Below are 25,175 nucleotides of genomic sequence, written 5' to 3'. Positions count from 1 at the left end.
TAATGAGTTTGAATTTGATGTATGCTGATTTGCGTAAGTCATTTTTTGTTTTAAGAGCTCTTCAAACTACTGCTCAGTTAATTTAGTTATGCTGATTGCAGTGGTACCCACAGGGGTTTAGGTTGGTGTCAGTAGGTGCATCTACACTAGGCATTTTTATATCACACTGGGAGAAGGACTGTATGTGAGCTACACATTGATTATAGTCTGAGTACCTGTGCTTCTCTGTGGCAGTGTGATGGGTATGGTCCCATTCTTGTACCCCAGATGTGGTGTAAAGCAGTATTCACAGCTGTCCCAGGAGGGCTTAACTGAGAGCCCAGCTGTAGGTCTCCCTTAAAGTCATGGTGCTTCATTTTGTTACTGATGCTTTCCCACCTCTCATGTGTCCTGCCTCCTTTAAAACTGTGAACATTAACTCATCTAGAAATCATTACATTAGGATGCAGTCTTGTTTTTTCCTGCTTTAGCAGCAACTGTCAGTGTTAATATCAATGACCACATCTGCATGTGGCTGAAGACCTTTAAAAGGGACAAGAAGATAGTGGCCTGTCTTTCCAAGAAAGAGTGGCATACTCTTTCCAAATGTTCTTTCAGTGATTGTTACTTCATTGTACTGCTTCCTACTACCAGTACTTTGAGCATTGGATTTCGTATTGCTTAGAAACCAAGCTGAGGCCAGAACAGCCAGCAATCACCAAGCATTACTGAAGAGCATGGGCTGTGATGGGATTGTGCTGAGAGTGAGCTTGCAAGAATGAGAATGAAGCTTTACTGAACCTTTTTGCAGCTCTGTCCACAATGCAACTCATTTGTTGCTATGGCTGTATTACAGCTTGATGCAACCTCTTACAGGTGGACATGGTCCCATATCACTGAGGAGCTAGGAACTGGAGATACCATCTGAAAGAGGTGATGCTGTATGAAAGATTAATTCTCAGAGAAAACTTCTAACTTTATAGAACTTCACTTCTGGCTACATTTTATATTTAAATTAAAAACAAAACAAACAAACCAAAAAAAAACAAACCAAAAAAAAACCAAACAAAACCAACTTGTACTTCACAAAACACTATGGTCATCTTTTCTGTGCACAGCTGCCTGGATTTCCCTGACTCATGGAGGTAACCCACAGTATGCCTCGTGGTGTGGCTACTTCTAATACATGTCTTTCCTTTTCACTGTTCAAGAGGATGACTTTTGAGAAGTTCACGTGCATGTATGAGGAGTAGGAGGAGGATATGATCAGGATGTTGGTTTTGTTTGCCCTTGAATATCTCTTCAGAAGTCTGCTGACAGCTCCTATGTGTGTCCCTGTGTGATAGGAAGGTATCACATCTCACAGTGTATGCAGTGATGTCCTGGGTGTATTACTTCTGCAATCAGTAACTAGGCCTATGGATTAAGAGACAGAGTAGAGTAGAAGTAAACTGAAAAAGGAGAAAATGATAATGCTGGTTGGATAGGGAAGTTAAATGTCATTAGTGGAGGGTGTGGTCTATAAATGTCTCTCTTCTGGAAGAGGTCCAGGGGGGTTGTCTCTGAGAGCATCCAAATGACAGCTTGTCCTGCATTCTGTTGTCTTCACGCCTGTTCATTTTGAGGAGAAAAAGCCTTACAATAGGACGCATACAGACACCTTTCAGGAAAAAAAAGCAAAAAGCAACACTGTTCAGTCGTTTCAGTACTCACTATATCTGGGGAGATGGGCAAAAACAAACCTACTGATGTCACCAGGTAGCCCATACCCCGACTTCTGATCTGACTAATGCATTTCTAGCCATTGCTGAAAGACTCAGAACTGCAGCCTGTTTGGTGCTTGAGTTTCACATCAATTTATTTCACATTGCTTTTACCACTGTGGCATATCATGTGGTACTTGGGTGCATAACCTAGGGCAAAACTTCACCAGAAAAGAAAGCATTTGCAGAGTGCTGTGGCACTTAAAGCAAAAGGATCAGGTTAAAAGTTAAATGACTAATGTAAATGCACCAATTTCTTTGGCTTGACATCTGTATTTACTGCAGTCTTAAGTTTAACAATGGACTATGGTAGTATTTGCCAATCCATACTTCATTGCAGTTTGCATAGCTAAGGTAGGTTGACACTGTAAGGTAAAATAAATCTGTCTAGTCTAGTTAATTAATGTTAATTCATTTATTTCTGAGTTACATGTCATAAAAAGATGATTTATGAAGAGGTCTGATTTTAGGTTATTTGGTGCTTTCAAATGAACTGATGCCAATTTACTTATTACAGTAGTCTACAGGAGACTGCTTGGATTTTGTACAGCTAATTTCAGGAAGGAGTTGAGGTAGATATCTGCTGCCAGAGGGTATTGCATAAATAACAATTTAGCCCTTGGCTAAATGGTGATGAATAGTGTTTGTGTTTGCTTGAATGCCTTTTCTACCTTATTGTTTTTCTTCTTCCTGATAAATGCTCTAAGTCGCATGATGTTCTTATTGGATCCTCAGATGGATAAGTTTGAAGACCGCACCAAAATGTCATCTTAAAAAAGGCCTCCTGCTAAAAGTTTAGTGGCAACATGGTGATGATGGGTCATTTTTGAGAGTTATGAAATTGTCAAACAAAGGACCTAACACAGAAGTACAACATTTAAAGTGTTCTGTGTTCTCATGCTATTCATTCATTTCTAGTGCAGGCCATATGATCATATGACCAAATGACTGCTTTCTGATCTAATTACAACTGTAAAGTGACAGCTGTGGAATGTAGCAGCTTCTAAATGCAATATTCTATCAACAATAAATAGGATGGTGTTGAATACTGAGTATTGATATATTGTATACAATGATGTTTAGGTGCAGCATGCCATGGCGATCTTACAGAGAAGCTCAAGCTACTGTATAAAATGCATGTTTTGCCTGGTAAGTAAATTATATTAAAGTAGCTGTCTTTGTGGCTAGAACTGGACTTTGGACCAGAGTTGTAAACAAGTAGCTGTCCCAGCTAAAATTAGTTTGTAGAAATTATTTTATGTGTTCAGTGGTAAAACAAGAGATTCTGCCTTACCCAGATGATTCAGAAAGCCTGAAACCATCATCTGATTCTCTTATTTCTCCTGTCACAAAAAGGCCATTGATAAAGGGGTTTTTTGCCAGTTGAGCTGTTTGGTGACTTCCCCCATGCAGAACAAATAGCGTTCTTCAGTGTTTGTTACCATAACATATTTTATTTAGCAGTAAAGCCAGTTCAAAATGTTCCTGTGTGACCTGGTTACTATTCTGTCTCCAGGTTCTTTCTTCTTAGGTTCCTCCCTGTATTTCCAGAAAGATCCTTTCTGATTGTTTTAAAATCCAGATCATTTTTACAGATGTTTTCCATGGAGTTGTACAAGCAGTTGTACTCAGCTAAGTGAAACAAACAAAGTTTAGGGTGGAGAAGGGATGGAAACATCTCAGAACAGTTTTGCTCCCGAAGAAATCAGTGTCCTGGAACTGTATCCTGTCTGGCTTGTCTGAAGCCTGTTGTAAAGTACCTATGGCTATCCTCTCTGAAGCTGTGATTTAATTATGTTGCAGTTGTTTGGATGCTTTAATTAATGTGTATGTTTGCTCTTCTGGTAAATACATCTAAAACCTGTGAGAGGACATTCACCTCCATATGCTTTGAACGTGTTTGTCCTTGATTGCTCCCAGTTGGGTTTACTTGGAGGTTGGCTGGAGTGATTCACTAGTTTAAGTGAAAAAAGTACAGTTGACTTTACTGAGCAAGAAGAGATCTAGTTCTAAGAATGCAAGTTCTGGTATAGAGGAATTGGAGTGCTCATACCAAGTCATAACAGGCTGTTTCAAGCTAGTACAGGTTCACATCCTGCTTAGGACACCCTGCACAGAAGAGTGTAATGGAAGTTAGACATGGAAACAAGCCAGGATCTGAAGGCAGGCAGTTATGAGAAGCCAGAGAGAGGTGGGTTTTGGAGATGGAAGGGATGATAGTAAAAAAGTGGTACCAGATCCAGTTGTTTCGTCTCCCATGAATTGAACCTCCACATCTTCAAACTGTTATTTCCAGAAAATGAAATGTTTAGTGTATCAATTGGAATATGTTATAATTTTTAATGGAAGTTCAGAGTTTTTAATGAAATGGAGTTTTGTCATATTGCTTAGATCCATCCCCTGAGCAAGAAGAACCAGACTCTGCTTTTGAAGCCACACAGTACTTCTTTGAAGACATCACACCAGAATGTACACATGGTAGGCATCTTTTGTCATAGGAAAATACAAGGTAATGCACTTCAAACACCATGCCTTCTTAAAAAGCTACTTTTGCATTGGATCAAACTCTGGGAGTGAACCGTTTTCTGTAAAAAGAAGTAGGTAGCCTGCATACTTATTTTGTTATCCTTAGTTGTAGTTCAGTGGTCTGAAATCTTTTTGTAGCCTAATGAGAACATCTCTCTCTCTCTGTCTCTCTCAACTGCGTTGTCTTAAATGACATTCTCTTCCTTGGAGATATGTGATGTTAAGTTTCCCTCTGATTTAAGAAAATCTTACCCATCCTCCAGATTACAGAGAGACGGAATGTTGCTTGAAAATGAGGATAAGAATTGGTAGAGTAGAGAGAGAAGTTTTGAGTCCTAATAGATAAAACAAGATGCTTTAGTATAATCACCGAACATGAATCATGCTAGAAGCTGTTTGGGTAGTGGTAATGCAGACTAATCGTTGTATTACACAAAAAATCCTAGTATTTATATTAGTGAGTGTAATTGTAAGTAATTACTAATTACGTGGGATTTGTCAGCAGGCTTGAGAGTCGTGGCTTAGTTTTAGCATTTTTTTTCTCTGCATTTTCAGTAAAGTGAACATTTTCTTTATTTTGTATGGTACCCCTGAAATCTGTTTCTAGATGTAAAACACAATGGTCTCTTTCCCCGCCCTTCTATTTTCTAGTTGTTGGTCTGGACAGCAGGAACAAACAAGGAGTAGATGATGGATTTGTTACAGTGAGTCTCAAAACAGACAAAGGTATGCATGTTGTCTCCCTCTGAATTACATCTTCAGTTTCTTGATAAGATACTCCTTTTGAAAATGGAAAAAAGATATTAATTTATTGTTTCTTTGTGGACTTTTCTTGCATCTCTGGTAATTTGTGGATGGTAGGCAAGAAGAGTTCACAAGAGAATCGAAATTACCTGAGAATGTGGAGCCAAGAGAATAAATCCAAAGCCAAAAACTCAAAGGATTTGCCCAAGCTGAACCAGGTACTTCTGCTGACATTTACATCTCATGAACTTTAAACATATTTTAAAATATTCAATAGATTAATGCTGAGTAAAAGTTTTATTTTTAGGCAGATTTTTTTTTTTTTTTTTTTTTTACCAACACAGCAGTCAGCTGAATATAATAATTAGTTGTTTTCAACACAGTCGTATCCAGCTCCCAGAATGTGAGATGCATACATATAGGAATGATAACATATTATTTAGGCTTGTAGACAGAGGGTGATATGATGCTGAATATTACCTGAGAGAGGTGTTTTGTGTTTTCTAATTTATACTTTCAGTCTCAAATCCATAGCAGCTAGGGAGGTTAAAGACATACTGGAACAGCTGTTCCTTTGGAAGTTTGTAGGGAAAGTTCACTGTAGAACAGTATTCCTTTCTTTCTAGGCAGGGAGGTTGGAACTACATGATCCTTGAGGTCCATTCCAACCTGGGTCATTCTGTGATTCTTTGGGTAGCTCTAAGCAAATCTCCTTCCTATTAGTCTGTTTTGAACTTCGAAAGGTTTGCATTCAGCTGAGTTACCACTGCCAATTAAGAAAACACAAAGGTCACTTCTTTCATTTCTCATTACCTCTCACTGGTTTTATCAGACTGTTAGTTACACTGAGCATTATTCCAATAAGAAAAGGCATCAGAGTGAATGCTGCATCTCACTGCTCACCCTCTGTTACCCTCCTCTGGCTGCAGGGAGAGAAATTTGTTATCTGTTGGAAGGAACACACAGTAGTTTAGAATATTCTAAATAGCTTTGAGAGAAGCAACATGTGGCTGTCAGTAGTTGAAAATGTTTTCTAGACTCTACCCAGACTATTTTCAATTTCAGTTTAATCACATAACCTGTTGTCATCCCCCTATTCCAAACTTCTTTTAAATGGGTTTACTAGATCGTAACAGCTGTATTTGTTTCCTGCTCTCAGTAATGTTTCTTCTTTGTGTGTGTAGGGACAGTTCATCGAACTGTGCAAGACAATGTATAACATGTTCAGTGAAGACCCCAACGAACAAGATTTGTACCATGCTACCGCTGCTGTGACGAGCCTGCTTTTGGAGATAGGTGAAGTTGGTAAGCTCTTCTCCGTACAACCCACAAAAGAGACAGACAGCAGCAGTAACAATTGCAGCAAAACTATTCAGAGTGAGCTGTTTCAGAAGAAAGACGGCCAGCAGTACCCCCTTGAACAGCACAAGCCGTTCCAAGGCAGCCTCGTCACCAACGACGAGGAGGCCATTTGCACTGAGAGCACCCTGGGCATGCAAATGGAAGACATTAAACTTGAAGACTCTTCTCCCAGGGACAACGGAGCCTGTTCTTCCATGCTTATTTCTGATGATGATACAAAAGATGATAGTTCGATGTCCTCCTACTCGGTGCTGAGTGCAGGTTCACATGAAGAAGAAAAGCTGCACTGCGAGGACATTGGTGAAGACACTGTTTTAGTACGGAGCAACCACACCACTTCTCTTCATAGAAGCACTAGCATTGACAGGGACTGGGCCATCACCTTTGAACAGTTTTTAGCCTCCCTTTTGACTGAGCCGGCGTTGGTTAGGTACTTTGATAAGCCTGTGTCCATGATGGCTAGGATTACTAATGCTAAAAACGTCAGGATGATGGGTAAACCAATCACCTCGGCCAGTGACTATGAAATCTCTACTATGTCGGGATAAAAGGCAGTGTGTTATTTTTTATTTTTTCTATTATGTATTTATGAGTACCTGGCACAGGCCTTGGTATTTTCAAAGCATTATTGTTTTCACTAATGTGAAATGAAAATGTTGGGGTGCATACTTAACTGTCTTGAAGTATAATCACTCTTTCTGTGGGAAATGTTACACGAATGCAAATTTTATTCAAAATACAGAAAAAAAATTATCAGTTGTCAGTGAAGTGTGTGTATTATTAACCTTGCTGTCAGTTTTAAATGGTAAAGATTAGTTCTTCTAAATGTAAACTTAACGCCAATATTTATGTGCGTTTTTAAAAGAGACATATGCAGAGATCTGATTCTTGAGGGGAAATATTGAAGGAAAAAAAAAAAGAGGGAGTAACTAAAACTTAAAGGGACGCTGTCAACCTGAATAGGCCTTCAGGGTAAAGCTATGTTCCAGGCACTATCCCTGCAGGATAACTTTATTGCATGTAATTCTTTTTTTATTCCCAGAGAGGATCATGTTTTTAAATGTAGGCTTCATTTTCATTTCTAAATACATACAAGATCACTTCAGTGATGCCTGCCTGGGGCCTAACTTCCTTTGCTCAAGAATGGTATACTCAAAAGTAGAAAGGGCATCCCAAATTGAGCTGGCGCATCATGCAAATGCAGTTAAGTATGATGATTTCTGCTCTAACACAACACAGAGTCCATTTGCCTTTGCCTCAGTTCAGCCATCTCCATTTTGACCAAACCCAGCAGAGGGACAGCCCTTGGCCACCAAGGGAGAATCTCCATCGTCACCCTGCCTGGAGCTTTGCTTCTAGCAAGTGGACTTGGAAGCCTTGCTGCCATTAAGCTCCAGAGATGGTGTATGCAGGTACCAAAACAGGTTGGTGGAGTCCCTTAGAAATTGAGAGATGTTTTTAGAAATAAATTTTAAAAACCAGAACACAACGTATATAGTTGGATCTACAGCATATTTAGCTTAGCTTTTAAAAACTAACCTTTACCACCAACTTACTATATCCTTGTTAGATTAAGAAGTTAAAAACCTGTATTGCATAAGTCTTCATTTACAACAGTGTAAAGTAGAGGTAATGAAAAAGCTGCAAGATAATGTAACTGAATGTTTAAGTCTTACTGAGAACACTGTCACTTTATATAAAATGAATAGTATCCTGTATCAGCTTCCTGAATATGTTAAAATGCAAACTGGAGCACCTGCACTTTCAATCCTTACTTCTTTTATACAGATATTCAGGATTTTTTTAAATGTATTTAGTTGATTCTTGTTCAGTTCAGGATCATGCTTTGCCTAATCTTTATTTGCTGTTTGGAGAATATCTTCTGTAGAATACTGTTGATTTTTTTTATACTCCTGTATATTGCAGCCATGTAACTTGCAAATTTATAGCAGAAGTTGTGTTTTCTTTTTATTTTGAAAGAATGACTTTAAACTGTCAGATAAAGTGGTTTTTAACCACAAATAGGAAATGTAAACAAATAAAATACACTGCACAGATCTGATTTCTAATATTAAGTCATGCTGGAGGGGAAGTAGGCGATTGGATTTTATTACAGAGATAAATGAATTTAATTCCACAACACCGGGTTTTAGGAGAAAAGCCTTGGCCACTTCTGTTCCTTAAACACTTGCATGTGTTTGATTCAATCCGCAACAAGCAAGCAGTCCACATTAGGACTCTCACACCGTGCAATTTCATGGGATGCTTTCCATGTTAGGCTCACATTGGGTGACAGCGGTTGTTAATACTTCTTCACAACCCCCAGGTATTTTGTAGAGCATCTGTGTTTAGCCACAGTTTGGTAGGCATCCTTCTACATCTGTCAGTATTAAAATGCTTTTCACAGGACAAGCCGTCAGCCTCACAACCATGGCAGTAATAGAACAGATAATATATATGTCTACACTCTAAATAATTATTTATTTTGAAAGTTATTGTCTTGCCATTTGTGTGTATATAAAGCATCTTGATTTCTGAGTGCTTTAATAACTTTGCTCACAAAATGCTTATCTAAGCCATTTTAGCATTAATTTTGAGAGTATTTGGAGTTCTGTCTTATCTCTATAGAGTCTGTATAACAGTACAAAAAAGCAGTAGTTCTGTATACAAAAACATGCAAGTTGGTTTATGTGCATATCAAATCATGATGTTCATGTGAAGCAGTAATCACCATTTGAAGAACATGGCTTCATGTTTTAACTTCACATGCTAAGGCCTGAACAGGGCACTTGATCATAAATGCCTGGCAGCCAGTACATTGCCACAGAAGTCTTCAGCACTTCCTTAAACGTATTCAGCCTTTTTCAGTATGTAGAACCCCAGAATACTTTGATGAGTGTCTGTTGTGTCAAACTGTATTGATGCATAACAGCAATCTGCCGCACACCCCAAGAGCTGTATGGACTACAGATGAAGTACATTTCATTGTACATGAAGTACAAGAGCTTGCCAGTTGTGCTCTACCCACCAGGACTGGCAGCATAGCAGCAAAATGGCTTCCCTATGATAAGAGGAGGCATCCACAAGGATCGCTCCTATCCCCGTATCCATTTACAGGGTGACTTCTGTTTGTCTTACTGCGTAGCCTTCCTTACCTTTCTGAATAACACAACCATCTCAGCGATGCTTTTGAGTGTGAACCGAGTCGTCTGTAAGAGTTGCTTTGTTCCAGGAAGCTGGGTTCTCCAGGCATTTTGGGAAGGCTGCTCACCTGATGGGGCCACATCCCATGGCTGCCTGGTAGGTGCTTGTTTGATGGCAAGAGCTGCTGTGACCTGGGTGCAAGTTGGTGAAAGTTACTAAAGTTCAGCTGACCAGCATGCAGTCACGTGAAGACCTTCAAGAAAACGTGAGTGCATATTCAAAGTCTTTCTATATCTGGATATGTTGTGTAAGCAAGTCTCTTGACTGATAACTTTTTGAGATAAGAGACTCTCGAGTGTGTGAGCAGTAGGGTTGAGTCAGGTCTGTTGGTCTCACAGCCAAAAGAACAAAAAGGAAGAAGACCTTCTTCCACTTGTGAACTTAAATTTGTTTCTGGATGTTGATGTGCTGCTTGTCTGGTTTGGAAGGAGCCTGGTGGAGTTGGGGATGCTGCCAGCCAAGTGACAGACAGTGGAGCTGTGAAGGAGTGGGACTTTGCTTCAGGCAGTTCTGTTTAAAGGAGGAGGGGAAGATACAAAGAAACATTTTTCCACCAGGTTTTCTTCCAGTCTGTCCTTCAACTTACTCAGATGCTCACAGTGTATGAAAGTTAGATGGTACCTATTGATAACAACTTCTTATGCCTCAAGAATTCTGGGTGTTAGAGGTAAGGGCAGTGGTTGTTGGGGCTCATACAGGTTCTCTTGATCTGTGTTTCTGGCAAGCAGATGGACTCCTCATGTATTAAATCTACTGAAAACTAGATGTTATAACAGTTCTAAAGAGAAAAGCACTTTCAGGGGTTGGATATTAATGGTGCTGGCACTTCTGTTACAGTGGATGTTAGCTGCCAGATGCTGTGTCACTGATGAAGATAGCAGAAGCCAGCAGGGTGTGTGTGTGGCATGCTGTGTAAGGGGGCTGTGGGAGAGAAAGGAAATAGTCTTGGTCAAGCAAAGAGATGGTACTTGTGTTGGGTAAGCTGTGCCCTAATGCTGGGTACTCACTAAGCTTGTGTCCTTCCTATCACAGATTCTCCATGATTAGTAACTTTCAGCAACTTTTTGAGCCTGGGTTAATTGGGTCCCTTGACAAGTGGGTGTGGTACAGAAACAAACAACAAACTGTTACTGAAGGGTTTAAATTCCATTGAGATACTTAAAGCAGCAAGTTAAAGGTAGGGCATAAGCACAGTAAGCCTATAGTATGTCTAAATGAAGCAGTGACAGATCAAAAAAGGCACCTGTAGCTGCATTGGTGTAATACAAGCTCATTGGTTCTCCTCCCATCGAGCTTGTGTCAGTGTTTTGTTCATCTCAAGAGTGGAAGAGTGCAGAGCCTGTTCTATGCTTCTGAATAAAATGGGAAAAAAGACTGAGAGATGAAGTGGTTAAAATTCTTATACAGTAGTAGTTTTGTACGTTAAAAAGGGGCATTTGGTCTCCAAAATTCAGAAATAAAAGCAAAGGCCGAGTGAAAAACTAAGTGAATTATTTAATGAAGCCTACATGAAGATTACCATGTGATAAAAGATATTGGGGAGCAGGGAAACCAACCAAGATACATTAGGGTTTCTCCAGAGAAGTTTCCCAGAGTTCTTCCAGCTGTCAGTTTGTTCATGGAGCTTTGATCTCTCTTAGCAACAAGGCGGCTTTTCCTAGCCATTAAAACAACATCCCTGATATAGTTTATTTATATATAAGCATATTTACATTCTTGTTTACTTTGTTTTAGCAATCAATGATCAAACAATACTGGAGATAGCTGGTGATGGTTAGGGAGCACTAATAACCACCTGGCAGCAGCAGATGGTGGTGCATAGCAGCCTACCTGTGCTACTCTTATTCTACAACCAAATGTTTGGTCCGCCACTATAGTCATGTATTTAGTTAAGATAAAATGTTTCTTTGTGGAGAGGGAGAGAGGAAGTGTCACAATAGGCCAAAATTGATCAGATGTGCCAAACTGACTTTCCCATTTTACAATTTCCTGTTACAACAGATGCAAGATTTCAAGCAGACTTGCATGTAAGCATTGCTCTGTAGCACAAGATCAATCTTGAGAGTCAAAAATAAGCACCTTTTTTGTGTAGATCTCACAGTCGTATCTTAATCTCTCTAATTCCTTCCTTTATCTTGGTGTTTATTTCTAGATTTGGATCTGGGATGCTGATTTTAAAGCCAGAAAATGTAGGTGAGGCAGCTGTTCAAGCTGTAGCAGTTTCTTGCCATTTCAGCTGTCATACGTATCCATGTTCTGCAGCCTCTACTGCTTCTAACAACTGTGCTGTACAGCTGCTAGGAAAGACATAAGTGAGTGATGAACTACAAACTGTTGGTCTCCTAACAATGACAGCAGGCTGGAACACCCCAATATTGACAAGTATTTTTAATAACTCGTTCTTTATTTCCTACCATTGTAAACATAAGTTTCCATTACACAGACATCACAGTTTACATTATTGCTTTTATACTGTGGTAAACATAAATTTCTATCAGTATGCAGTTATCTAAGCACAGTGTGATAAGGAGCAGCTGCCCACTGGCAGCACTCTCAGGTGTGTTTCCCCCCCCACCTCCACCACCCCCTTCCCAAGTGAAAGACAATATACAGACTGGCACAGGAAACATTAGTCCCAAGATAGATCACCACAGCACTACAGCAACACAAAACAAACAGGTATGACCGAAAAAACCCACTAGTTGTATTTTCAATAATCGTGACTATTGAATTCCCACAAACCTTTTCCATCACAGTAATTCCTAAGACAAGGCTAACTAATGTTCTTGGTCTTAAATGTTTATTTAAACTAGGATGGAAAAATCTAGGGAACGAATGCTTGGGGTTTGGTTTTTGTTTGTTTGACCCCAATGAGTAAAAATCCAGAACTACTTGGTGCTTACATTGGCCCCTTCTCATACTGCCCTTTTAGGACAGGACACCCTATTGTCTGCACTATCAGATGGCAGAAGCATCAGTTTGAAAACATTTTTGTTTCTTAGGTAGCACTGTCTTCAAATCATGCTTTCTAATCATATTGGTTATGTGTGAAGCCGTGTGTTCAGTGAATGAAAGACGAGCTTCTACCTTGATTTATAGCAATCTTTACACATCTCCAGATTACTTTGTTCATGGTGCGGTACCACGTTTGAAGCACGTGCTTGTACAAGGGGAAGGGAGGTAGTTTGCTAAACAGTTGCTACAAGGACAAAACAAATTAGAGAGCCACGCTGTGTTCAGTCTTATTTTTTTCCTAAACTGACTGTTAGGTATCAGCCGTGCTGTAGTGAATGCTTTGAAGATGCAGCGTGTTAGCAAACTAACAATACTTACGAGTTCCAATAAGATAACACGTGATAGTTAATAAATAACAGCAAGAGAATTTACCAAGTTTTAACTTGTAGGATTCTTAGAATAAGCTCTGAGCAACAAGTTCTGATGTTAAAGCAAATTGATCATATCAACTTGCATAAAGGCAATTTTGAATTTTCCATAGCCTTAGGATTGTCATTCTGTAGCAGAGTTGGTATAAAATACACTGACTTACTAGTAAAACACCATTCTAAACACTCTTCTTCCCTCCCCTAACTGCAGTTATACCTCCCCCTGCCCCATGTTCTAACCACTACCACAATACACTTAGCCCACCGCCAGTGCAGAACAGGGAGAGCTGCTACTATTCTACACACAGTGACTCTCAGAAGAACTGGAGTACCTGATCACACCAAAATACACGCGGGTTCTAAACAGTTACTGGGAAACTGTAGTGAAGCCTAGCAAATACTCAAACAAATACTACGTACAAACTAATGCATTCCCATGTATATGGTACAGATATAGCACATCTGGTGATGGGTTGACATTCTGTAATTAAAAACTAATTTCACAGAGCTCAACGTACGTTCTAGACTAAGATGTCTCCATTAAGCAAAAGGAAAACTAAACCATGACGGTAGGGCTTGAAATGCCTTGGCAGTAGTTACACAGCAGTTTCCTAGTGATCAAGGAGCTTGAATACAAGGTTCAAGGCTGTAGAGATCAGCATGTAGGCTCTGTGTGCTACCACTGCCACAAAAGATATAAAAGGTTGCAGACTACCATAGAGGAGAGGCATTTCTGAGACGGTAACAGCTCTGCCACTGTCTAACAAGTGGGAGATGAAATTCAAAGATGGGATCTCCTTGTCTGGCAGCAGCAGCAGGAATCTTGTGGCCACTTCTGAAATGCAAAAGATGCCCCCCATTTACTTGCAAATGAGATCTATGAGCAATAGCAAAAATCATTAAAGACGACTAAGATGGAAAGAAGCTGGGTCTAGTGCATAGTAGACAACTCACTTTCTAACTGAAGGAAGTGCACTTTCTGCTCCTTTCTTCTGTCAGACATTGGGAATGTCCAATTTGCACAGAGATCAGAGAGAAATGGCACCACAGGATCTCACTGGCGGCAATTACAAGACTCCAAGTACCTGGGAGCAGCAAAAGAACTGCTGTTCTGCTTACAAGCCATGGTATAACCATACATACTCGTAACTATGAACAATATTTAGTTTTATTTTTTAGTAGAATAGTATCAGTCTAATGTAGGTGAGCTGAACCTCTCTCCACCCTGTGCCTGGTAAACTCAAGAACTGTTCAACCATTATCAATTACTAAAGTACCATAAAAAGAAGACAGAACTGCATTACATCCTGTGTGTGTACATATCTAGGACCAGGAGCTTTCCCACTAATACAAAGATCACAAACGTTTAAGGGATGGAGAACAGTGCAAGAAGTCCCTATTTATACCATAGAGAATCACATAATTACTGAAGTGGGGAGGCACCTCTGGAGACCCCATGGTCCAAATGCCACTTGCTTTAAGCAGGGTCACCCGGAGCAGGCTGCTGAGGACCTCGCCCACATGGGTTTTTAATCTCTCCAAGGAGACGTAAGATTATGTAGCATAATAATAAATGTAGTGTTTCTGTAGTGTAGAATTACTCATTACATGAAGGGGTTTGTCTCTTTCCTCTCCTGCTCAAAATCTGTGTTATTCAGGAGCCTCATCATTATGAGTCATAGTTGTTAACTAATTTACCTGAGATGATTTAAAAAACTAAAAAAATAACCATGAAAGCTTGTGTTAGCACAAAACTTTTGTGCCAGTGTGCTAGTTAGGTACATGCCAACGGAGTTTTTCCCAATTAACTCAAGATTCTAAGGCTACGATCCGGTTACAGAATAAAGATAAAATACTGACTGAATAAAGCAGAAGGCACTTGTTTAGTAATAGGTTTTAGGAAAAGAAGTGATGGTTTCACCAAATCCGTTCAAAGCTGCTTTTAAGCAACTATTCATCAAAACACACACATGAACTCCTATTGATTAGATTGTCTGAGGATGCCAAGGTTAAGGAATGTGTTGCAGCTGCATCCTTGCATGGAAAATGTTTTCATTAGAGCTGGAGTTAATTTTCACTGGATAGATACAGAAGATGCATCTGTGGGGTTTGTTTTATTTTCCATTAATGACTGAACTCTCTAACTCCCTTGTACGTCCCAATCACAATTCCCCATCATCTGCTAAAAGAAAGGCCTGGCAACAAAAAGTCAAACGTCTTAGATCAGAAAGAATGGAGAAGTTGTCACAGCAGGAATGTTTTCAGAAAAAGGACTCGATCCTCACACTAGTGATTTATGATTTTCTGTTGGTTTGCAAATGAAGCTACTTCCAAGCACAGACATTTGCTGGTACGAATCCACAAAGAGAAAACTTCCATAGCCAGAAGGAATTTGCAGCACGTACATCAGTATGCTGCTCAGTTAAGCCCCTTCTCCAAGACTGCAAATTACTGAACGCATTCCCTTCATGGCAGAAACAGAACACTGACAAGTGGATGATCAATAGACTACAGGTACAGAATGAGAACACAAAGAGCCCCAAACTAGAAACTTCACCTAAAAAAACCTTTAAAATCCAATGATCGAATAAACCTATTAATGAGAAACACCACGCAGAATAAATATCTGCTTCAAGTTCTTGCACCAAGAAGTATAAAAGAAACCGAGAGCAAATGATCCGGAGGATCTTCAGACATCCAGGTTAACAACAAAACCAAACCAAACTACAAAATAAACGCACACACAAAAATGTCCTTTGGAGAATAGCATATAAGAGCTGTAAACAGAGGTTGATTGTCCGAGCTTTCTTAACCCAATGTAGCTTGCTTTTTTCTTTTTTTATGCAAAAGAGTTCTACTGTTATACAGTTCATACAGTGAAACCTGCAAAACTTGCAACCAAATGCATAATTCCCTTGATGCAGAACCTGACGTGCTGCAGAAGAGTTACGGTTCCTTTGCATTCTGCAAGGTTAATATCACATCGTAATCCAGAAGAAGGCCCTTAATCTTGTCATGGAATTTTTCTCTGTACTGGTTGAAGTGCATAATGCTTTCTGGTTCTTCTTCAAACCAAAACTTATCAAACTCATAAACCAGATAACCTGTGAAGAAAATAAACACACATCTACGCAAACAAGCTCTGCAAACTTCTGCCTTGAGCTTAGACCTACAACGACCCCTTAAAATAGTGAGTGCTTTGTCCCTGTTAACTGCAACCTCCAGGGCACTGAAAGAATGAGTAAAAAATACAGAAAAATCCGCAAATACTGAATTTTCAGACTGCAGATATAGAAAGCCACCAAAATTTATTCCTTAGGCATGTGTATGGGAAATCACAGTTTGAACCTCTGATTAATCAGCTGAGGCAAGTGTCAGGTCAGCTGTGGGAGCACAGGTGAGAGTAATTTAGCTGTGCTTCCAGAGGGGTGGACCTCGACTCCACCTCCTCTAAGACCTTATTTAAGGGCTGACCACCACTAAGGCAACATCTCTTGGAGACTGCTCCCCAGTGGAGACTGCTTCAGCTTTCTGGTCAAGGCATCGACATTGGTGAGTTTTCCTTTACTAATAACCTTTGACTATCCACCATCATCTTTGTTAAAATCTTTATATTAGCCACCCTTACAGGCACGTATTTCTGTAGCATGGCAACTCACTGTTGGTTGTGGTTCCAATACCTGATTTTGCTGCAGCCAATGAGGAAAAAAAGTGGAAGCACCCTTGAGAAATAAATCAACCAAACCTAAGATTGTCTTTGTTACAGGTCTACTTCCAATAATCTGTATTGAAAAAGCCACAGATACTTACAGTAAAACTGATGGAAGTGTTCCATTTGTGGCAATCCAGGGACCACGTTGTACAGATGAGACTTTAAAGCACCATTCTTAAGTAAACTGTATGCCATTTCAGTCAGATTGATTCCAACTATTGCATAAGAGTATCTGCAATGGCAATCACAGTTCATTGTTTTTTTTTTAACCTCATGTGTTGAAGGACTTAAGAGTTTCCCCCAGAAACAGATGGCACTGCAAGAACTGTAAGAGTCAGTTTTTCCTATAATACTTGTTCACAAACTAACTCTGACCAACAGGCCCTTTTTCAGTTCCCTGTTTCATCTATCCACATAAAAGTCAGCTACTGAAAAACACGTAATTTCCTCTACAATAGTTTCAAAAATGCCCCCGTGAGGCAATGAGGAGATGGGAAGACCAATTAATAATTCAGGTGACTCATTTGAAATGATTACATCTCCTGAAGTATTAAAAATCATGCATGAAAAAAGCTGGTACAGTATCTATAGCACGGCCAGCCCAACTTATTCTCCACATTAAAAATCTGCTTTCCTGTTGCATGGTTAGGAAGCTTCATACCATAAGTTTTTAAAGGACTGTTAAAACGAGTGTTTGTGTACCTCATTACTGTAAATGGCTCAGGAATCTGCTCAGTGATCTAATGACATACAGTAGTATTCCTGACAATGAAAGTCAGGGAAGTTTCCCATTCTTAGCAGGTGATTGTGTTAACTGGGGGGACAGATGGACTGAATAACATCAGACAGACTTACCATCTTTTTTCTGTACCTGAGTTGTTTTCAAATATACACATTTTAATACATGGCATTCAAAAATGAAGTAAAACCCTTGAACAGCAGCAAAACACCTACTTGTATTTACTTATTACAGAACAAGTGTCCAGCAAAAAAAGTTTAGAGAGAATCTATACCATCCCTACATGGGATAAATAAGAAGGTGAAAAATAAGTATTCATATCTACATCTAACCTGAGGCGCTCAAAAATACAGCTGATATTCCGAGTGTTAACCAGAGCCACTATTTTGCAGCATTTCAGTTCTACTGAGTCTGTTCTAAAAAAAACCTGCACACAGTTCTGGTTCTGAAGATGATTTGTGGTGAGTTTCTCAAGCCTTTCTACTTTGGCTTATACTTAAAATGGAAAAAAACGCAAATATTTTCCTCTTCATTTTCAGAAAAACTACCTGACAGTCTTCACATGCTCTTCCACAAAAAATAGCACGAAAAAGTCTTATGACTTACCCCAGTTTTGGGTGATTTGAATGAGAAAGGATCTGACGAGCTTCATTGGTGTAATGCTTACTAAAATACCTGCCGGTGTGAAACAAAACCTTCCATTATTGTTAAGTTTGTACTTAAAAAGATCGTGTTCAACATCAGTGTGTGTGGCTTTTAACCTGGAGCTGAACACTGCTTTGTACTAAAAACATCACAAAACAAAAACCAAGGAGATGTCACAAAATTAACTTATATTCAGTTTGAGCTGATACAGCTTAAAAAAGCAACACAACCGATGCTAAGCCCAACTAACTTAGCAAAGGTATTAAATGTGTTCTTCATTGCAGTAATTGATTCAGAAACTTAAAAAGCTTTCAGCAAATTACTTTCAAGGCATAACCAATCAAATGGTGCCATAACCAAGGTGTCTACAGCAACGTTGTTTCTCCCCTCCCCTCATCTGCAGCCAACGAGATGTCTGAAGAAGTACAGCTGCTAGAACTGCTGGCTTATTTTCAAATACTGGTTTTGTCTGTATATAAGCACCATTTCTAATTGCTTTCATTCAGTCTTTATTGAAAACAGAATCAACTTGTGCGAACTCATAGATACTGCAAACTCATTAAAGCAGAACTTCAGTGGTTTGTTTTACTTACAGCAGATTCACTAATCCCAGCAGGCCCATTCCTCTGAAGTCTGTTTTGGGGTCATCGCCTTGGAAGCCAATGTCACACCACTGCTTCGTGATTCTGGCCTTCAGATTTTCATGAGGCATCAGCAAATTCCAGAGCTGCACAAACATGTTACCATGTTATACATTGCTCTGAAGCATTCTAACTCATAATTCAGAGCACATTGGAGACCACTGACCATGGCACAGGACACATACAGCCTGAACACTGCTTTCTGTTAGTGGTGATCACGAGTTGTATTGCAATAGTTTAATCAAGCAGGTATGAAAATGATTACATTTAACTTTAAGTGTTAGTTTCCCTTCATAGACACCACAGAAGCAAAGACTTGTTTCATTTCCAAAAACAACTTATCATGTTCTGACAGGACAGCAGTATACTGAAATATCAATTTGCAATGAACCATACCGCACAAATTTGGGACTTCTGTGAGAAGTTGAATCCTTATGAATTACTAAGAAAATGACATGCTAATGTATTTGCATGCTAGCAGTTACATTAAAAAGCCTTAAACAGAATTATATCATTTGTATGCTATTATTTGTACTGATAATTGAAATCTGGAAGACAGAACTGTCCTCTTCAACGCTGATGCAGTAATAAGAAATCACCAAGTGGGTTGATTCTTTAAGTAACTGTTAGCCGAGAAATTTATAGAGCATAGGTGAAGTTACACATCTTTTTAGTTAGGATTCTTCAGTGACCCATTAGGAAAATGAGTCTGCTGTTGGTGCTCTGTCTGATTTTACAGCAAATGATCCCAGAGCAGGCAACTTTTGTTTACCCGTTTTGCTCTGGCATTTTATTTTGATGAGTCTATAATGGCTTAGAAGCTTGCAAGTGGAAAAGAGCTTTCATTAGGGCAGCTGCTCATAACGCTATTTTTAAATCAAGTTCATTACAACTGCTGAACTTGATGGTGGGGGACAGGTACAGCTTTTGCTTGTGGTTTGGTCTTTTTTACCTGAATTAACTGTTCCTCGTGTTCTTTGTTATCTGAATCATATGTGACCTTCCTCAGATTTTCCACATCCAAGTAAAGTTTTTTATAACCTGTTATCTGCAGTAAGGACATATGCAGATTTGTCTTAAACCTGGAATAATAACAAGTAACATAAGTTATTAAGAGGCATAGATAGTCATCAATTCTTGCTTGAACAACATTGAGAAAAGTCTTAAGCACAACCTAAATGTTAAAATCTGGAAAGGCTTTACATTTACATTTCGTACTTCAGCGATCTGGTATTGCTATTTGGATCCTATTTCTACTTATAAAACCACTAGCTGCGCAGTCAGGTGTTCTTCACTTATAAGAATGAAGTAATGCCCCTCAGTTAAAGCTCTGACGACACAAAAACTCCACGCATCATCCTGACTACTGTACCTTCAACTACTCCCGAGCTGTTTGTAAACCTCAGTCCAAGATTTGACATAAATGTTACAACTTCAAAGAAAAGTTTCGTTCTGAAAAGTCAAAATTCTAGTTCAGGTTTTCCCCTCAATCATTCATAATTACTTCTTCAGAGGAATGCAAACTATAATCTGGTACCATTATATTCTCTCAAACGTATCTGAACAACTACAAAATGCATGTCACAACTTCTGTGATAATGCAAGGAGTAACACAAGTGACCTGTGAGATAAGGAGGAGGTTATCACAAATCCACGTCAAATTAAACTTTGCAATTTATTTTCCAGATCGTGACATAGCTACACCTTATTTTCAAACCCTACATAAAGTCTTGTGCTGAACTGTCCAGTGACTGCATTAGACCAAGCAACAGCAGGAATGTGTCAAGAAGTCAGAATTACTGGCCTTGAAGATCCCGCGTCAGACTTCTGAACGTACCTGATATCCTTCTCTTCAATTTTCTTTTCTTTCATTACATCTCTGACACACTTCTCTATTTCAGTTTCATCAGCATTTAGAGCGTTTCTTAGAACCTAAGAAATATACAGAGTAAAAGACCCATGAGGAAAGCAGAAATTAATGCAGAAATCTATCATCTGTTTTACTCTTGTTACTTCTCAGCCTCTGAATGAGCCACGAGTATTCTTTAAAAACTATGAGAACAGTCAATAAATTGAAAATATGTACGATAAATGTGCTCAAATCACATACAAGATCTTCAAGAATTGGTTTAATTATTAAATTTCATTTCAATAAAAGTGTATAATTTGTAGGTGACCCACAAAAAATAAAACACCCAAGTTTAGGTTCTTGTTTGCCTTCAAATGCTGAACTGAAAGACGATCTTCCTAACCTCGATCTAAATAAATGCAGCTATCAAGGAGCAAAAGTGACAAATCTTCACTAAGGAAATAATGCTTCAAAATTAACAGACAGCACACTAATGAAATTGAGGCATGAAACCTGAGCTGAAACAACGAACTCAATTCAAAATTCTGCCATTCTGGTCTTCTAGAACAAAGGGCAAATGCTAAGAATAAATACATTGCCCATGTGAAGTCACTCAGCAGCTATTTTATTTCTTCTTCTGAACTTCTCATGGTCACAATGCATTCTTAATACAATTAACACTCACACCAACATCGTTCTGTCTCAGTGAGGCAAGAGGTAAATCCTTTAGTACTGAACTGAGAGATGCTCAAAGACCCATCCATGTTATGTGCCATTGAAGACACACACACTTGAGGGCGTTGAGCGTAGTACTACAGTATCTAACTGCTAAGGAACACTCGGTATGAGCTTGTTAGTTAAAAGTCTACCTGCAAACTTGCACTTTTCCCCATGATTAGAGAAAGTCTCGTACAGGCAACACACCACTGCACTGTCTATATCACCTGCCTCTGTCTCATTTCTGGTTTCTGCAAAGCCAACATGGCAAACAGCTGTGCCAGGGAGAAGAGACCTACTCCAGGATCAATAACACAGTGCCAGGACTTGTCTGAGTGCTGCTGAGGAGCCATGAAGGGACATGGGGCTATTTTGAAGGCCATGATGTGATTGATCCTCACATGCAGAACCCAGAACAGCACTCTTCTCCCTCCGTCTCTTCCTCCTCCACTTTCTTCTGCCCTCAAAAATCATTTCCAGGTACATGCCTCTGAAATAAGGTTAATAATAACAAATAATTACCTCAGTTTTTCACAACTTTATTATTTTCAATAATTACCTTATTTTTCGACGATCCCAGTGAATGTTCTGCAATAATAACAACACAAGAAAAGTCACATGCATTGAACTGGTTTGGTTTTATTAGTTTATAACGGGCGTTGTTGCACTATTTGGTGTAATTTCTGGATGACACAGGTAGGGCGATATTAAAACCCAGAGGTATCGACCAACCTCACTCACCAACCCGCAGGACCCATGCGGTGATGTCATGACGCCCCCCTTCGTTTTACCTATGCCCAGCGTCCTCCGCGCGCCCTCCTCGGCGCCGTCGAGCAGGCGCTGCAGCTCGCACTTCCCGCTCAGCAGCCGCCACAGCCACTTCAGCCAGAACCGAAAGTAGCTGCTGTACAGGAACCCCCACAAGTGCACCAACATCTCGGCCCGCTCCGAGCCCCCTCCGAGCCAAGGAGGTGCCGGCCGGCCCCCTCAGCCCCGCGGGCCGGCAGCGCTCGGCGCCCCGCAGCCTCCAGCCGGAAGCCGCCCGCCGCCTTCCTGACCTGGAAGTGATGCCGGGAAGGGGGGGACGGAAGTGTCGGCTGCGGGGCTGACGGGGAAAGGCGGTTGGGAGGGGAGGGCAGGGCGGCCACGGTCCCGTCACCGCCATCCTGGAGTCTTACTGCGTGTGTTTAATGGCTTCTGGCCGAAGTGTGTACAAAGCCGTGTGCTTGGAGATGTGCCCCCCTCGCTGTAGCTGAAGGGAAATGTGATCAGAAAGGAGATGTGTGTTTGTGTGGGCCGTGCCCCTCACTACAGCATATTGAGGGCCTGGAGTGTGTCCAGAGAAGGGCAACAGAGCTATAAAGGGTCGGGAGCACAAGTCTGTGGGGAGCAGCTGAGGAAGCTGGGATTGTTCAGTGTCAGCCCTGTTTGTTCAGCCCTGGAGGCTCAGGGGTGACCTTGTAGCTCTACAACTGCCTGAAAGGAGGTTGTGGTGAAATGGGTGTCAGCCTCTTTTCTCAGCTAATACGATAGGATGAGGGGTGATGGCTTCAAATTGTGCCATGGGAGCTTCAGGCTGGATAGTAGGAAAAAATCAGAAAGAGTGGTCAGGCACTGGGATGCCCTGCCCAGGGAGGTGGTGCAGTCACCATCCTTAAAGGTATTCAAGAAATGTGGCACTGAGGGACGTGGTTAGTGGGCATTTGGATGTGGTGCTGAGGAATATGATTTAGCTGGGAAGTATTGGTAATGGTTGGACTAGATGATTTTCTAGGTCTTTTCCAACCTTGATAATTCTGTGATTCTATGGTGGGGATGGGCTGATTGTTGGACTAGATGATCTTAGAGGTCTTTGCCACAGGTTCAGCCCAGATTTTTGGTTTAATGCTGGTAGGCACCTCCATTGTATTATTATGAATGGTTATTTTAGTAAATATGGGTTGAGCCCTTGAGAGCAGCAGAAAGAATTCCTCTTCCTTTAAACTGTATGCAGAATTTGATTGGAGAGCAAAGCGGGAGCTGACGGACTTGCTTGGCCACATTCTGATACGTTTCTAAGTGGACGGAAATAGAAGCAGCTTTTGCACAGAATCAAAGCCACATGATAGGTCTGGTGGCCTGCATCCCAAAGATGCTTCCAAGGAATGTGTATTTGGCATTGGCCCTTTCTATTTTTGCAGTCACAGGGATGCAGAGTTTCATATGGGGGAATCACTTGACAGTTCAGCCTAAGTTGTTTGATTTAGAGTTTTATTTCCTCTCTGTGGGGAGAGCTCCTTAGATATAAGGAAAAAAAAATCTTTTACAGTGGGTGGTGAGGCACTGGAACAGGTTACCTAGTGCTGTGGTTGATGTCCTGACCCTGGAGACTTCCAAGGCAAGTCTGGATAAGGCCCTGGGCAACCTGATCTAGCTGTGGTGGCCCTGTTCATTGCAGGGGAGTTGGACCAGGGGGCCTTCAGAGGTCTCTTCTAACTCTAAGGATTCTATAATTCTATGAGAGGTGGTGCAGGTGGTCATTCATTTTTTCCAGTGTGGCTTTTTAAATGAGTCATCTGACTCTTTAAAACACTGGAGTGCTGCAGGATAAAAATAAACTGGGGTGTGATGGTTGTGTCAGAACAATCTTGGCTTCGGCAGCAGTGCTGTGTTACAGTTTGGGAAGACGGAGGAGTTGCAGAGATGTGAAGAAATGCGGGTAAGAAATGGAAGGATGGTCAGGTCCTTCCTGTCAGTCTCCATGCCCACACATTGATTGCACTGAGACAGCTGATGAGGAGCAATAGCTACTGGATTTAGTTTGAAAGTCCAGCAGGTGCATCCTCACAGTGTGGGTCTGTGCAAACAACGTGTAGGAAAATCTCAGCAGATGGCAGTTTTGTTGGTGGGTACCAAAATAAAGCCTTCTTACAGCCTGGTTTAGGAGTTTAGCTTTCTGTTGAGTACTTTTAATTACTCAGAAATATCTTCATATAAGTATTGTTCCTTTTTTGTTGTTGTTGTTTGTTTTTTAATTATTTATATTCACGTAGAAATCCTTTTTCATGTGGATTATTAAGAACCAAAGCCACATCTTTTTGCACTACAAGTTTTGGTAATTGTTTGTCTTGTGGTAATCTTTAGCTACAGATATTCAGAGCACGCTACTGTTGTCTTCTCAGTCAGTTCTTATTGCTTCAGTCTTCAGGACTGATGCAAAGAGTACCCGGTGTTGATGATACAATATAATTAGACCTGTTGCAGTAAGCAAGAGAAATGTGTAGGTTGAGTTTTAAAATGCTTCTGAAATGTACAAGTGTACAAGAAACAAGTTGGAATCTAACTTATTTTTTACTCCTAAAATATTACAATCTGTATTTTGAACCCAAACTGTAACCAATTATTTCTTCAAAAATAAAGTGTGCCTTTTTGGATTTATTTATTTTTACAGCTTTTTGTGAGTTATTAGAAAGATGAAGTGCTGACTTACTGTAAGCATGGCAAAAGATAAAGGTGATAACATATAAGTCGGGGATTTCAGGAGCATTCGTGTCACTTTCTGTTCTAACCTTGATAGTCTTTTTCAGTGTCTACCAAGCAAGTGTAAACTCTTAACCCAGAGCTTCATTTGGTCCTTTATGAAACTGACTGATCCAGCAGAGAATGTCTGATGCCACAAATGCTACTGGTTGAACTGCTGCTTCTGCATTACAGTGTTCACTCAATTCACCAGTTACATCAGGACATTCAAAAACATAAAAGGTAGCTTAAGAAAACAGTCCTGATTTCTCCTTCTTGTTTACATTCGGTGCCTTCTGCCACCGCCTTCAGAGAGACTTGGGCTTAAGGAAGGATAATGACCTACTGTTCACCTTTTAAACGTACATTTCTTAAATGACAGCAGGACAAATACTTTAGCCAGCGTTATCAGC

The 25,175-nt window shown here is 40.2% G+C and overlaps 2 protein-coding genes across 2 annotated transcripts in view; one reads left to right on the top strand and one right to left on the bottom strand.

The window, feature by feature from the left end:
• TBC1D9 (TBC1 domain family member 9) overlaps positions 1–8,431 on the top strand; it is a 34,761-nt gene extending 26,330 nt beyond the window's left edge. Inside the window, exons 17-21 of the mRNA XM_015861047.3 lie at positions 2,826–2,891; positions 4,134–4,220; positions 4,920–4,994; positions 5,130–5,230; positions 6,197–8,431. Coding sequence (XP_015716533.2) covers positions 2,826–2,891; positions 4,134–4,220; positions 4,920–4,994; positions 5,130–5,230; positions 6,197–6,922 — 1,055 coding nt within the window. The 3' untranslated portion in view covers positions 6,923–8,431. The remainder of the gene's footprint in view (positions 1–2,825; positions 2,892–4,133; positions 4,221–4,919; positions 4,995–5,129; positions 5,231–6,196) is intronic.
• A 3,520-nt stretch (positions 8,432–11,951) lies between these two features.
• On the bottom strand, positions 11,952–22,324 carry ELMOD2 (ELMO domain containing 2). The gene is made up of 8 exons (XM_015861048.3): positions 22,056–22,324; positions 21,824–21,852; positions 20,536–20,630; positions 19,651–19,780; positions 18,651–18,784; positions 18,019–18,087; positions 16,772–16,905; positions 11,952–16,065 (listed from the first exon to the last, which is right to left on the bottom strand). Exons 1-8 carry the CDS (start codon positions 22,198–22,200, stop codon positions 15,908–15,910), a joined length of 894 nt encoding a protein of 297 aa, XP_015716534.1. The 5' UTR covers positions 22,201–22,324; the 3' UTR covers positions 11,952–15,907.
• Between the last annotated feature and the right edge of the window lie 2,851 nt (positions 22,325–25,175).

This window comes from Coturnix japonica, chromosome 4, assembly GCF_054131305.1.
Source record: "Coturnix japonica strain WE chromosome 4, WE-NBRP24, whole genome shotgun sequence".
NCBI lineage: Eukaryota > Metazoa > Chordata > Aves > Galliformes > Phasianidae > Coturnix > Coturnix japonica.
Note: the sequence above shows the minus strand (reverse complement) of the source record. Positions and strands in the feature narration are given on the sequence as shown.

Bases quoted from the DNA above. Each gene is read 5' to 3' on its own strand.
- ELMOD2 (XM_015861048.3), bottom strand. From the start codon at position 22,200: ATGTTGGTGCACTTGTGGGGGTTCCTGTACAGCAGCTACTTTCGGTTC. The intron at 19,781-20,535 runs GTACGTTCAGAA...TTATTATTCCAG, and splicing joins ATTGAAGAGAAGGATATCAG to GTTTAAGACAAATCTGCATA. The intron at 18,785-19,650 runs GTAAAAAAGACC...ATGTTTGTGCAG, and splicing joins ACGAGGAACAGTTAATTCAG to CTCTGGAATTTGCTGATGCC.